Source organism: Grus americana, chromosome 2, assembly GCF_028858705.1.
Source record: "Grus americana isolate bGruAme1 chromosome 2, bGruAme1.mat, whole genome shotgun sequence".
NCBI lineage: Eukaryota > Metazoa > Chordata > Aves > Gruiformes > Gruidae > Grus > Grus americana.
The window spans coordinates 86,572,676-86,587,271 of NC_072853.1; the positions used below are offsets into that span (position 1 = coordinate 86,572,676).

The 14,596-nt window shown below is 37.1% G+C and overlaps 1 protein-coding gene across 5 annotated transcripts in view; it reads right to left on the minus strand.

Moving 5' to 3' along the window:
- The window catches only part of CDH10 (cadherin 10), a 118,875-nt gene that overhangs the window by 37,439 nt on the left and 66,840 nt on the right, over positions 1–14,596 (minus strand). For all 5 annotated transcript variants that reach the window (XM_054815392.1, XM_054815391.1, XM_054815393.1 and 2 more), the window contains one exon: positions 4,790–5,084. In XM_054815392.1, coding sequence (XP_054671367.1) covers positions 4,790–5,084 — 295 coding nt within the window. The remainder of the gene's footprint in view (positions 1–4,789; positions 5,085–14,596) is intronic.

Consider the following 14,596-nt stretch of genomic DNA (forward strand, 5'->3'; position numbering starts at 1 on the left):
TTGAAGACAGAGTGAAGAAGGCATTAAACTTCTCTGCTTTGTCTACATTCCTATTTGTGAGGTGACTGACCTTGTCAAGCAACAGACCAATGTTATCTCTGATCCTCCTTTTGCTGTTAATATATTTTAAAAAATACTTTTTGTTCCGTTTCATGGTGCTAGCCAGTTTGAATCAAGCTCTGGTCGCACAAATTTTCTCTCTACAGTGCTGAACAGCATCTCTGTAGTACTCCCGTGTCACCTGTCCTTGCTTCCAATATCTGTACACTTTCCCTTTCTGCCTAAGTTCTAGAAGATTCCTGCTCATCCAAGATGGTCTTCTGCCCCGCTTGCTTGACTTCGAACACTTTGCAATTGCACGGTCCTGTATTCTTAAGAGATGGCTCTCAAAAAGTGACCATCATTTGTGGACCCTAATACATTCAAGAGCAGATTTCCAGGGGACCTTACTGACTAGCTCCTTCAGCAGTTCTAAGTCTGGTCTCCCCATACCCAGGGTCGAAGCTTTGATGGCAGTTTTTGTCTTACGGACAATGATTTGAAACTCAGCTACTTCACAGTCACTGTGACCAAGACAGCCACCAATCACCACTTCACCCACAAGATCCTCTCTATTTACAAACAACAAATCTAGGAGGGCATTTTTCCTAGTTGGCTCCTTTAGTACCTGCACCAAGTAATCTTCAACATGCTTCAGAAATTTCCTGGAGAATCTGTTTGTGTCCACTGTATGATATTCCCAGTCAATGTCTGGGAAGTTAAGATCAGCCCTAAGGACAAGGGCAGTTGATCTAGACATACCCCTTAATTGCTTGTAGAATAATTTAATGGTGTCATCATCCTGGCTGGGTGGTTGACAGTAGACTCCCACAACAACATCCATTATATTTGCTTTCCCCTTCATCCTCACCCAGAGTCTCTCAACTATGTCATCACCAACTGTAAGTGCCATACAATCCAACCTCTCCCTTACATACAGCTCCACCCTCCCAGCCTCACCTGCCCTGCCTATCCCTCCTGAAAAGCTTATAACCATCCATCGTGGCATACCAGCCACAGGACTCATCCCACCAGGTTTCACTTACGCCAGTGATGTCAAAGCTCTGGGACTGGGCCAAACCTTCTAGCTCCTCTTGCTTATTCCTCATGCTGAGTGCATTAATATAAAGACATTTCAAATGTGATCTATTGTACTTAGCAGCACATTGTGGAGCAGACTGAAGGACCTCACCAGCATACCATCCCTCAAACATTGGCCTGCTGTCCCCAGACTTATCTCTAGCAAGCCTAGTTTATCCCTTCCCCCTTCAAATATAGTTTAAAGCTCTTTCAATGAGCCCTGCTAACTCCTGTGCAAAGATCCTTTTCCCCCTTTGAGACAGGTGTACCCTGTCTGTCGCCAGCAGGCCTGGTGTCATGTAGACCGACCCATGATCAAAAAACCCAAAATCCTACCAGTGAAACCATGCTCAGCGCCAGATATTGATCTCCTGGCTCTCTGTGTTTCTTCTATCATAATTCCCTGCAACTGGAAGGATAGAGGAGAACACTACTTGTGCCCCTGATCCCTTAACCAGTTGTCCCAAGGCCCTGAAGTCTCTCTTGATTGCCCTTGGACTTCTTGTTGCAACTCCATTGCTGCCCACATGAAAAAGCAATAATGGATAATAACCTGAGGGCTGTACCAGGGGAGGAAGTTTTCACATCTTCAACCTGGGCCCTGGGGAGGCAGCAGACTTCCCTGAGAAGTGGGTCAGGTTGGCAAACCTGGCTTTCTGTTCCCCTCAGGGGAGAGCCTCCTATGACAATGACATGTCTTTTTCTTTATGGAAGCAGTTTTGATGCAGGGCATAGGGCGACTTAACCTTGGTGACACCTCCAACTTAGATGAAACATCATCCTCGTCATTGTTCAGTTCCACTTGCAGAGACTCATACCTATTATGCAAGGGGACCTCAGAAGGTGGGGTAGTCATGGAGGAAATGTGCCTGCTGTGCTGGGCGCCATTCTCCCCCATCCCTTAAGTCACTGCATTCAGCCAGGAGGAGAGAGGATAGGGAATCCTCTGTATCGTGTGTCCTGTCTGCTTGACAGGCCTGTCCCAGGAAAGGTAGGGTGTGGTTCCAGTAAATTAACTCTCTCTCTGACTCCCAATATAGTGCAATGCCATACTATGTTGACTATGCTGACCTAGAGAGTGAAAATATTACAGTTCCTTACATCAACAAGTTTGACACTTTCTTAGCCCATGACCAACAGTACTGGGCAACTAATGGGCTACTTGCAATGCTATAACTCAAAATAAATAATCTGGAGAGACCAAATAGAACAATGCAGGAATTTTTTCCTATTTTCCTTTTGATGGGGAGGTGATGTCATAACAAAAATAGTTTTTATAGGGGTTTTTTTCATAAATTTCTCATGTAAGTTTCTGTACCAAAAATGCTTGAATTATATGATGTTTGAAAAAAATTAAAAATATTTTTAATTATGTGATATTATATTTATTATACAAATATGTGAAGACTTTTTAACATTTAACTTTAAAATTTCTAATTAATTCTATTTGCCCCAAAAGTTTTATGCAGCTTGTTTCTTTAGAACATTTTTCAACTTCTCCATTCAGCCTTTACTTTTGAGATTACAGAGTACATTTGTTTAAATTTGAAAATTAAATTGATGTTATGAAGAAATGAATCAACTTTGAGGAATATCTTATAAAATCACATCATCTACTCATGAACCACAGATGAGCATATGTCTCTAGGGATCAGACATAAAGCTAAAAGCCATAAAGATAAAAGCAAATTCTACCTATCAGGTAGTCAGTAGTCTAGCAGCTGAATGACCACGTTTATAAAAGCCAAGAAAACGATAGATTTTAACCTAGTTACAATTCTCTAAATTATGGTCATTTTAGTGACCGAATAAAGTCTATTCATTTCAGCACAACTATTTATGCTAGATACAGGGTTAATACTCTAAATACATTCAAGGTTTTTTTTTTAGTTTTACCCATCAGTGTAGTTTTTTGATATTTTTCTTACCAGCTTATCTCTTTTTCTTATTACGTTCTTATTTTGTTGCAGTACAGCAAAATTTCAACTTTCAAAATTTGTATGATCTATGTGGACATACAGATACACTGGAACCTCACATCCTGAATATTTTAGAATTATTGAAATAATGTCTTGGATGTTTGAGAACACTTAAGAAAAAGATGATCTTTATGTAATTGAGACTGACAAAATTAGGAGTCAATAGATTATAAATGAATGTTATATAATAACATAATATTTAATGAACACACTGAATCATTTTCAAAAAAATCTTTCCAAGAATATTTTAAGCAGTGCCTTCTGGAATTTATAGAAAGGACATGAGAAATAAGGGTTCTAAGACGTCTTTTTTCAACCCTACTGTAATCTTGCCATATGCATCTCTAGAAAATGCAGCAAAGTTCTTTCAAGTTGTCTGCCTAAAGCTATATACATTTACTGAAATGCATGATTCTAGAGAACTGATCAGTAAATTAATAAATCGGTATTACATTTTCTTCTATTTTGGAACAGTAAAAAAAAGATTTTTCAGTTCTCCTCTTTGTGCAGTAGTTTGACGGGATTCCAATACAGCCCTATGCAATGATCTGCACATTTCTTGTTCTTCCTTTTTTTATTTTCCTTTATACTAAAAACTGCTTTCTGAATGTTGAGACTTTTAAAAATGATTCAGTCACAAACTAAAAGCAGATTGAAATATCTTAAGAATAGAAAATTCTTAGTGTTATGATTCCACATATTGCTGCATAGCTTTGCTGAGGCCATTCTCTTTCAATAATTACATATTTTCCTGCTCTTTTAACATTTTCCAAAGCCCAGGAAAGTAAAACATATACAACATCTCAAAACACTGTTTGATCTAGTTCAGGCAGTGGTAACAATTAAAAACAGTAGTAATAGCCAAAAGAGGTATTAAAGTTATTGTGTGTTTTCTGAATATTTATAAATTAGTATTATATCTACAATTATATAATGAATAAGTGAATATTAATTTTTATACAGTGACTCTATGCATATTGAAGCTTTTCAAAATTCTTCCTAAAGAATTGTATGCACTAATTAAGAACAGCCCATATTCCAAAATGCTATCGTTTATGAATCTGACCAGTTGGCATGATCCAGACCACAACTTTGTAGTTAAGATAGGAACTGAAAATACATTGCAAACAGAAGAGAGTAACTCAAACAGCTGCCATTCATGAGTGAGTTGAGGAACTGAAAGCTCCGTATACTAAAGAACTGAAAGCAGAGAGAATAAAGAGGGTGTCCACCTTCAGGCAGTGCATCAACAGCACATGAGTAAACATATAAGTCTCCTCAGCCACAGAAACAGTGAAAGTGGAGACAGCTCTCCATGCAGTGCTTATCACCACGGGGGACCTCCAGTGAAAATGAAAGGAAAAATTCATTGAGCTTTCAACAGGCTAATTTAGTAATCTTATTCTAACAGTTCTTAAGGAGGAGGATGATTCACCATTAACTACTTTCCATTTATATTTATATTTCATATTACTGTAAATTAATAATTTGAATATTCTAAGTAGAAATAGATCTCAAATCACAAAAATCTGTTTCTGGATGCAATTCCAATATTTGAACAAACAAACCAAAATGAAAAATACTTAACCAAAGAGGTAGAATTCCAAACATGACTGACTTTTCAGAGGATGGGGAAATTATTCATCAAGTAATATAGAGCAGGCATTTGTGCCTCAGTACAAACCACTCACCCACAACTGACATTTCAGGAACACTAGCAGTGTAAATTTCTTCTGGAAATGTTGGTTCATTGTCATTGATGTCATGGATTTTGATGACAAACTCAGATTCAGGTTCCACTGGTCTCAGAGTTCTTCTATTAATAGCTTGGGCACGCAGGGTGTAAAAGGCTTTCTCTTCCCTGTCAATTCTCCGAGTAGCATGAATGTCACCCGTTTTCTCATCAATTATAAAAAGAGTACCAGCCCCATCTCCTGACAAGATGTATTTGAGGGATCCATCTCCCTTGTCCTGGTCAGAATGAAGCTGAAAAGGAAGAAAAATAAGAGCATTTTATTTAGAAGTAATGAAAAGGTGTGGGTTTTGTTTATGTTTTTGTTTTTTTAAATAATTGTTATGTATTAAAACATTCTGCGTACAACAAACATGTTTAATACCAATAAAACATAGTAACTTTCTGTCACCATTGACTGGCACTCATGGTGTCATACCGAGGCATTTGTTTCCTAACTGAGCTCCAAGAATCTTTTAACTAGCCTGCTGTGGCAGATTTTAGTTTTGCAGCAACACCTGTTCGCTGCTAAGGAACCTTTGCACTGCAATTCTTAAAGAAGATTTTTATGTTAATACTGACCTTTCCCTTCCTTGAAGAGATCCCATTAAAAATTCACAACCTGCTGTGCAAGTTGTAAATTCACTAAGCAGATAAAGAACACGGTAGAATACATGACAATTAAGGAAAACAGAACAACTGGTTCCATGTCATACTAATTTTTTGGGAAAAAAAAAAAATCATATTATTTATATTTCTCCTAAATTGCAGAACATTTCATTTTAAGTCATTATCATTTTCACTCCATCAACTAATGTAAATAGCCTAAAGGAAAGAAAGAAATTTGTTAAGCATTCAGTATTGATTTAATACCCATTGTGTAATAAAAAGCTTAACTTCATCTACTAATGATCTCTAGTACTGGTTGACGTTAGTACATCCATAACCAAAAAAAACTACTCAATTATGTTGCTTTGCTCACTATAGTAATGCGGTTGGCTCATTTGATCTCTCGGATGCACTTACCATAATTTCTTTCATTGCCTTGTTGGAAAGTTCCTTCCAACCATTGGTTTCATAATTAAGTGAAAGAATCTAGCGTTCAGATTTATTTTCACTATGAAATGTATATATTTTTCTTAATTTTGGGTTCAGCAGAAGGATCAAATCAACTAGAAGCTCCGATTACAAAAATGAAGGGCAAATATAAAGACTTTTTAAAAAATCAGACTCCAAAAATATCAGAATGCTCCAAAGAGTTTAAGACAGAACCAGTGCATTTTTATTCTTTCTAAAAGTAGTTATTTGAACACACATTAACAACATCCATTAGAACTGCAGTAAGTTAGTCATGTGTAGGTTTTTTGTTAATTTAAGCTCACATTTCAGATCATGAAAAACATTATTGTGGTGGGTTGACCCTGGCTGGGGCCAGGTGCCCACCAGAGCCGCTCTCTCACTCCCCTCATTCACTAGACAGGGGAGAAAAAGTATAACGAAACGCTTGTGGGTCGAGATAAGGACAGGGAGAGATCACTCACTAATTATCGTCATGAGCAAAACAGACCGAACTGAGAGAGGAAATTCAGCTGATTTATTACTAGGCAAAACAGAGTAGAGGAATGAGAAATAAAATCAAAACTTAAAACACCTCCTCCCACCCCTCCCATCTTCCTGGGCTCAACTTCACTCCCGGCTTCAACCTCCGCCCCCCTCAGCGGCACAGGGGGACAGGGAGTGGGGGTTATGGTCAGTTCATCACACGGTGTTTCTGCCGCTTCTTCATCCTCAGGGGGAGGACTCCTCTCATCGTTCCCCTGCTCCAGCATGGAGTCCCTCTCACAGGAGACAGTCCTTCACGAACTTCTCCAATGTGAGTCTCTCCCACAGGGTGCAGACCTTCATGAACTGCTCCAGCGTGGGCCTCTCCCACGGGGTGCAGACCTTCAGGAGGAAACTGCTCCAGCATGGGGTCCCCCATGGGATCACAAGTCCTGCCAGCAAACCTGCCCCAGTGTGGGCTCCTCTCTCCACGGGGCCACAGGTCCTGCCAGGAGCCTGCTCCAGCATGGGCTTCCCACGGGCCACAGCCTCCTTCAGGTGCCTCCACCTGCTCCGGCGTGGGGTCCTCCACGGGCTGCAGGTGGAATCTCTACACCCCCTCATCCTTCCTCCATGGGCTGCAGGGGGACAGCCTGCTTCACCATGGTCTTCACCACGGGCTGCAGGGGGATCTCTGTTCCGGCGCCTGGAGCACCTCCTGCCCCTCCTTCTGCACTGACCTTGGTGTCTGCAGAGTTTCTTACATCTTCCCACTCCTCTCTCCGGCTGCAAAAGCTCTCTCTAACTGGTGTTTTTTTTTCCTTCTTAAATATGTTATCACAGAGGCACTGACTGGCTTGACCTTGGCCAGGGGCGGGTCCATCTTGGAGCCGGCTGGCATTGGCTCTATCAGACACAGGGGAAGCTTCTGGCAGCTTCTCACAGAAGCCACCCCTGTAGCCCCCCCCGCTGCTACCAAAACCTTGCCATGCAAACCCAACACAATTATACACATAGCTTAGTATAAATATCCGTCTTCACATGCAGTCACAGAAATATTTCTCTTTTTTGTCTATGGTGCCCTTGTATCATCTTCCATAGCATCCATTTTAAGTCAGTATCAGAGGTAGAATATTCAACTATTTGGGTTTTGAATGTGGCTTTACCTGCTTTTTGTGCTGAAACCAAACATAAAGAGTAGACTGGTAGGATAATCTGAAATCAAACAGTAAAATACTCTGCCATGAAACACATTCAAACACTGAATGTTTCCCACACACTTGCAATATGTGGAACATAAGGAGTTCATGTGGAATCTTGGATCAAAGCCTTTATGGTAGAAATTTAGAAAACTGTCATTGTTCTGAACTTTGATTTTCCATATAAAGGTTTTCCTATTTTCTTTCATTTCAGAAATAAACCTTGAGAAACACTGTAAATATTTATCAAAGAAAGAATGACAAATTAAATTTTGCTTACACTACATATGTGCATGTTTACTTTGCAAAATACACATTTTCTTAGTACTTACTTTATTTAATTCTATAATAGATAAAGAAATAGGAAGCTCCACCAAACATGAAAAGTAGGAAAGTAGATGTTAAGAGAAATCTTTTGCAAATAAATCCTATTCTTTTCCTTCTGTTTCTCTTGCTGACTTCAAACTGAAGGTTTCAATCCATTCTCACTCCCCTTTTGGGGAACAAATTTTTACTGTGAACTCTAATCCCTCATGCTCCTCTCTTGATGGCCCATTAAAGTCATGACCTTTCACCCTTCTAAGTAACATTCTTTTTAGGGGACTGGGCAGTATCTTGCAGGCTGTGGCCCATTTTATAATGTAATTTAGTGTAACTAGTCCTCAAAAGCCTTTTAAGTGTTTTATTCTCCAGGTGTTCCTAGGATACCACCTTATCTTCAAAAACATTTTGGTTCCTAGAGCTCACTGATGGTCCATGACCACTAGATACAATATTTTCATGGCAGGGTGATGAAGAGCAGTTATAGGAGGCTGCTCTTCCTTAGACTTGTGCACTAAAGATACAAAATAAAGGCCCTTTAGAGCAAGAAAGATTAGGGGGGTGTGGGAGGAGGGGAATCTTTAAATGGGCACACTGCAATTTTCCCATATGCTTTCCAAAGCCAGATCTGGTATTATAAATTCTTACAAAAGTTGACAATCATACATTGAGGCTGCAATGCCTGTTCTTTGACTCAGAAATTAGTTAGCAGAGTCTGGCAAAATCCATTTGAATAAATTCTCTATCTTCAGAATAGCATAACCCCATGCAAACACTTCCCAGGAATAGTATCTGGCCAAATTTAACTCACAAATCATGCATGGAAATTGTCTTGGAGAGCAATATTTAGCAAAAGCACACCAGGAACTTGTAAAATTATTTAGCAATCCCAAAAATCGCATTCTAGTGCCTGAGAATGTTGCCTGGCACAAGAAGCACAAACACAGTGTAGTGAACAGAACTAAATTAGAAAATGAAGAAAACCCCTACACTACAAAATGTGAAGCTTTTGAACAGCTATATTTAGATCCAATTCAGGAAGTAAAGATCTTTTGACATACTTATTTGTCTAATATGTGAGGTACTTCCAATGTTGATGGTTTTCAATTCCTTCTCCTGTAGCTATGTGTGTGTCAAATATTCTTACTAAGCTGATTTGGAAGTGAAAAATACTCTTTTTACACCACTTACAAAATCATTAACCTCTTACCTCCACCAAATTAAAACTTTATAGTTTTTTTCCCACCTATATTAGACAAAAGATCGGAAAGGGAGCTGAATATAAGATTTTGAGACATCCACATAAAAGTTTTTCCAGAACTGATAGTTGTACTTCAGAGTAGCATATTTGTAAGGAATACCAATCTGCATAGTTTAGAAGAACACTTTAAGCTATAACACTTTGCATTTTCTAAAAAATGTTAATAATTGCACTTTGACCAATTTAAATTTTATGTATACGTACAACAGTCCATGGTTATTGTAGAAAAACTTCAAATTCAGAATGACATTTCATAAGGTCTTCTTGGGTGATAAGAAAATTCAGAGCTATCGATACAATGAACAAGGCTTCCAGACATAATTAAAGGAGCGAAAATATGTATTATGTATGCAAGAAAAGAGAATACCTCTCATATAATTTTCTTAGCTCTTTATTTCAATCCAGATGTTATTAGATGATGGCTAAAGACCACCATATGTGCTTGACAGCCTTGAACACTGAATATTACCCAGCTCTGAAATGCATGAGCAGTGTGTCAGTCAGCACTGCAAAGTTTTGTCATTTTATTCTAGTATTAAAAAAAAGTTCTGTGAAATATTTCTCTGCTACTTTTAGTATAAAGTGTTTCCTACAGTTATTTTGGCTAATGGGCATCTGTGATTCATGTCAGCCAAGCTGAGAAATGGAGACATCTGTTTCACTTAGCAATTTTATTGCACAAAATGATCAGCTGTGAAGAAGTGGTTTTGTTTTCATATCTGTCACTGATATTTTGCAAACTCTTGTTTCAGTGAATTTCTTGCTGTTCTTCCACAGAAAATACTTGCCTTTTCAGCTGTCAGTGGTATATGTACTTTATATATAATTTTTCTCACAGTATAGAAAATCAGAATGCCTGTTGGTTTTATTTGATATAGCCCCGTCTCATCATACAGTAATTGCAATTACCGTGAAAGACAATTTTACATATTTGATCATCTATCTAAACTGGTTGAACAAACTTTTAAGATTTCATATAAATTAAAAAGGAAGTTATTGCTAAATGGAAGATAATTAATACTAAAAGAGGGTAACAAAATAGTGTTATGTGAATACTTAAAAAAGAAAATGAGTTACCAATCCAAGACAAAGAGAAAAACAGGTTTTAAAAGATTTTTTTTTCCAGTTACAATAAAACCAGAATTAATTAAAATATATTACCTTGTTCTTCAATGCAACCATAAGTGAAATGAGTTAATGAAAAGATGCCACAATCAAATTCAGCTCAATATATTTTTAGATCTGTAAAAGATCTTTGTAAAACATCTTTCAGAAGACTTTAGATGAACAGCATAGTAGTTCTGCTTTAAAAATTACTTGAAAATTTCAATGTGGGAATTCTATGTTACTTGACTTCCAAATAAAAACTGCCAACTACAGGAGTGTGGGTTTTCTCCCCCCTGCCCCCCAAGCCCTAAGAATTCCACCCAACTCTGAAATCTACTAATTGAATATAAAGGTCATGGACTTCTTTTCTAATAGCATACAAAGCGTTTATCCTCCTTTCATCAAAAAGCCATGAGATGCTACTGTGAAAAACAGACAGCAGATTAGGTTAGTCAGAGCCATTTTATCATACAAACTACTTCTGGAATTTGAAATTATTTACGACAATACCAGATAAAGACTTTAAGATTTGTCACACGTATTTCTATTTGAATTTCAGATTCAGAAGTCCCTCTATGTATTTTCAGTGACTGGTATTCAGACACCTAGAAACCAGAATATGACTGTATTAACAAACCAGCCTTTAGTTTCAATTCTTACTGTAGGCATTAAAACAGTTCAAGTTGGGTTTTTTATCTTAATTTAATATGCTATGATGTATAGATTTTCCATTACAGTTTACAGTTTCTTGTAATCTTTACCGAACACAGATTATTCCAATATTACCTCACTAAACACATTTTTACACTCCTACTTTATAATAGCCATTTGTATTTGTATAATCTAGAAAATGTTTTTTCTACTTTCTTCTGCAATATATTTGTCAAAATTTCAATTTAATCCAAGTATTGCAGTAACAATGAAACCTCAGTACACTCCTGAATTACTCTGTCTTTTAGATTTTATTCAAATAAGTCCTGAATTTCTCCTAATTCTGAGGACAAATTTCAGGGCAAATTGTAACCTATTAGCTCTTTTCTAAGTAATGATATTAGCCATGTGATGCCAAAATACACCTGTGGAAGCATTCACAATTTCACTTTAAGTTTTCTACAGCACGTATTATAATATTAGCACCTTCACTGGATACTTTGTAGAAATATAATGATAGTCTCTCTAAACGCAATCACAACAGTGGGCAGATTTGGTCTGAAATCAGCAGAGAATAATTGATATAGAATTCCCACACTGGAGATATTTATTTTAAGCATCATGAACTGCACTATTAAATGACGCAGTTTTCAGACTAGCTCATGTCCTGTGCGGTATTCTCTCAGTTGCCAGATTTAACTGTCATGGCTTTGAGCCAAATTTCACTTACCAAACTGATTCACTTATTTCAATTTATCCTTAAGGTAACATTTAAAGCAACTCTTTTCAGTGATGCAAGCGTTTGCACTAAGTTTTAATGAGACATGTCACACATTTAATTTTCTCACTCAGTTATACTGTCAGTTCGCCAGTCCTGTGCTATTGTGTGTTATTTAAAAGAGGAGACAGGTGGAAAGGAAAAAGGCACATTTTAAAAAGAAAATTTTGTGAAGCTCAGAAAGATAAAGGGAGAGCAAACTGAAATGGAAGTATAACAAGTCATGCCAGATGAGGAGTGCTCTGAAATTCTTTTGCTTGCTTAGAAGCAGCAACAAATAGAAATTAAAAACTCCAGTCTGCAGTGCATTTTCAGATTATATTAGTTTACTTTAACTTGATTCATTATCCAGATGAAAGATAAGAATCATTGTTACAATTTCTATTGAGAAAGATTACAATATTTTCTTGCTGTTCAAGATTTTTGTTTGTTTGGACTGATGTTTTAAAATGGTAAGAGATAAATTAAAATTAATAATATTTTTAGGGTTCTTTTACACATCCCTGGTGAAGCAATGTCTATCACAGGATTAGAAATACCATTTTCCCAGCTCCCTACAGTCATCACAACAAGTGATACCATCTGCAAGATTCTCAGTTTCTGCAAAGTAATCATACAGCAAAGGTATTTTTTCATCACTAGACTTGCATTTTTTTTCTCCATTATTGTAGCTTATTCTAAAAGGAAGATTCACAATCTGGAGAAGGTAGATGGTCCTGTCACTGACAAAATCTTCCAGGATTTCAGCTGAGAAAGACAGTTTCTTTTTTTATGACACATCATATGAGCAGCAGAGAGTCTTATATAGATGCACTGAGTCAACGTGCCAATAACCAATCTCCCTCCTCAAGCCAAGGTCTTTAGCTGATGTTCAGAGAGGTAGAACAAGAAAGTTTCAGCTTCATTAGACTGTTGCAGCTTCCACTCCAGAAGACACACAAGCATCGAGCTAACATGAACTAGAGACTAATTGAATTTCACACACCAAAGAGTTCTTACATGAGTCAATATGCATGTTCTCTTCCAATTTTAATGTAATAAATACAGTCCCTTCATCAGGTGAAGATAGAAAGTAAAGAACTATCACTGAAACTGAAGCGCCCTTACTTTCTGGCAGCTTGGCCTAATACCTTCTTTAGGTGACTGGGTGTGAATAGGCAGAAGGGAATTCTTGTGTTAAAGGGGAAAAAAAATAACCCTATGTCTGCTGTTCAGGTTTCCATTCATTAAAAAAGTGGACTAAACAAAGAAACCTTATTTGGTCCTACTCCTACTCAGCTTCATGTGGCACAAGCCTGTATTCCTACTTCCATGAGTAACCTCTGTACACTAATCTATGGTCTCAGGATGGAAATACGTCTGATAAGATTCTTTTCAGAATTGTTTTGTTGGGTTTTTTAACACACATTTTATGTTTTATGTTGTTTGGCTGATTTTGAACTAAAATAAAAACCTGTACTAAATATTGTGTAAAGGATTAAGTAGTTTCCAGAACAATCTCTCCATTCGACCAAGGAATAGCCTAGGCATTCTAATATGCTAAAACACCACAGATCTTTCATTTACCGAATTCAGAACAGCTTTGATGTATTTGAAAGTTTTGGGTTTTCTTTGTTTAGTTTTGGGGTTTTTTAAATGAAAAGTCACCACCAATCCTCATGCCCTCTGCATTAATGACAACAAAGAGGTAATTAAGAAGCAATTTTAGGTAATTCTTTTTTGTTAACAAGAATTTTTTTATTATACCTTATATATGTTTTCCTAAAGTACCCTAGTTATTAACAAAATAGCCATTAAAACAGCATTAGTTTTTATATATCCTAATGTACAATTTGCACTCTACATAAAAAGCATTCCATTTTTTTAAACAAATTCAGAACACTATTAAGAATAGTGATGCTTAGTTCAATTCATCTACTGCTGGAGGCCATTTAAAAACACGTTAAACAAGATTGTCTTTGTTTCCATCTGAAATCACTGTAACGTAAATTGGTAAGAGCTGTGAAGATTTTCTACCTTTATTATATGTGCATTTTCTCCTCATGAATATTCTGAAGTATATGTATCTTTGGAAGAGGTATCTTAGGGGCAACAACAAATATACCACAGAGAACTGAATAGTAATGTCTGTCAACCCAGGAAGTGGAAAATGTCAGATAAGGTGGAGGGTATATATCATCATTAAGGAATAAAAAATATTAAGAGGATATTTTAATAATCTCCAAAACAGTGATATCCATAATAATATAGTATTCTTGTTAAATTTAATCCCAAGGAAGGGAAGAGAGTGAAAGAGAAAGAGTAGATATATTTTTCATATGTCTTGGGAAACTACTGATGAATCTGAACTAATGCTATAACTAATAATATAAGATTTCAAACAATGAGGGACAAAAATGTCTTGGGTCAATCCTGGCTTCATTTTATATCACTGTGAGATCAGTGGGGCTATTCCTGTAATAAATGCATAGTCCAGGAGAAATGTATCAATGTCTTATAACCCTATAGGAGTAGTCAAAGAATTAAAGGTAGATCTGTGAGAGACGAGAGGTGAAATATGTATAAACCATTAAATGCAACTCATATTTTTATTTGCCTGTCAAATTTGTCTCTTCTTTTAGTAAATTACAAAATCCATTATTCTAGAGAATAGTATTCACAAGAAAAATCCTATTTATACACCAATTACTAAGAAGTTATAGTTTAAATCTTATACACAATTACATTACAGAACAATTGAAGTTGGAAGGGACCTCTGGAGGTCATCTTGTCTAACTCACCCTTGCTCAAGCAGGGCCATCTAGAGCCAGTTGCCCAAGATCATGTCTAGACAGCTTCTGAGTATCTTCAAGGATGTAGACTCTACAGCCCCTCTGCACAACCTGTGCCAGTGCTCAGTCACCTTCA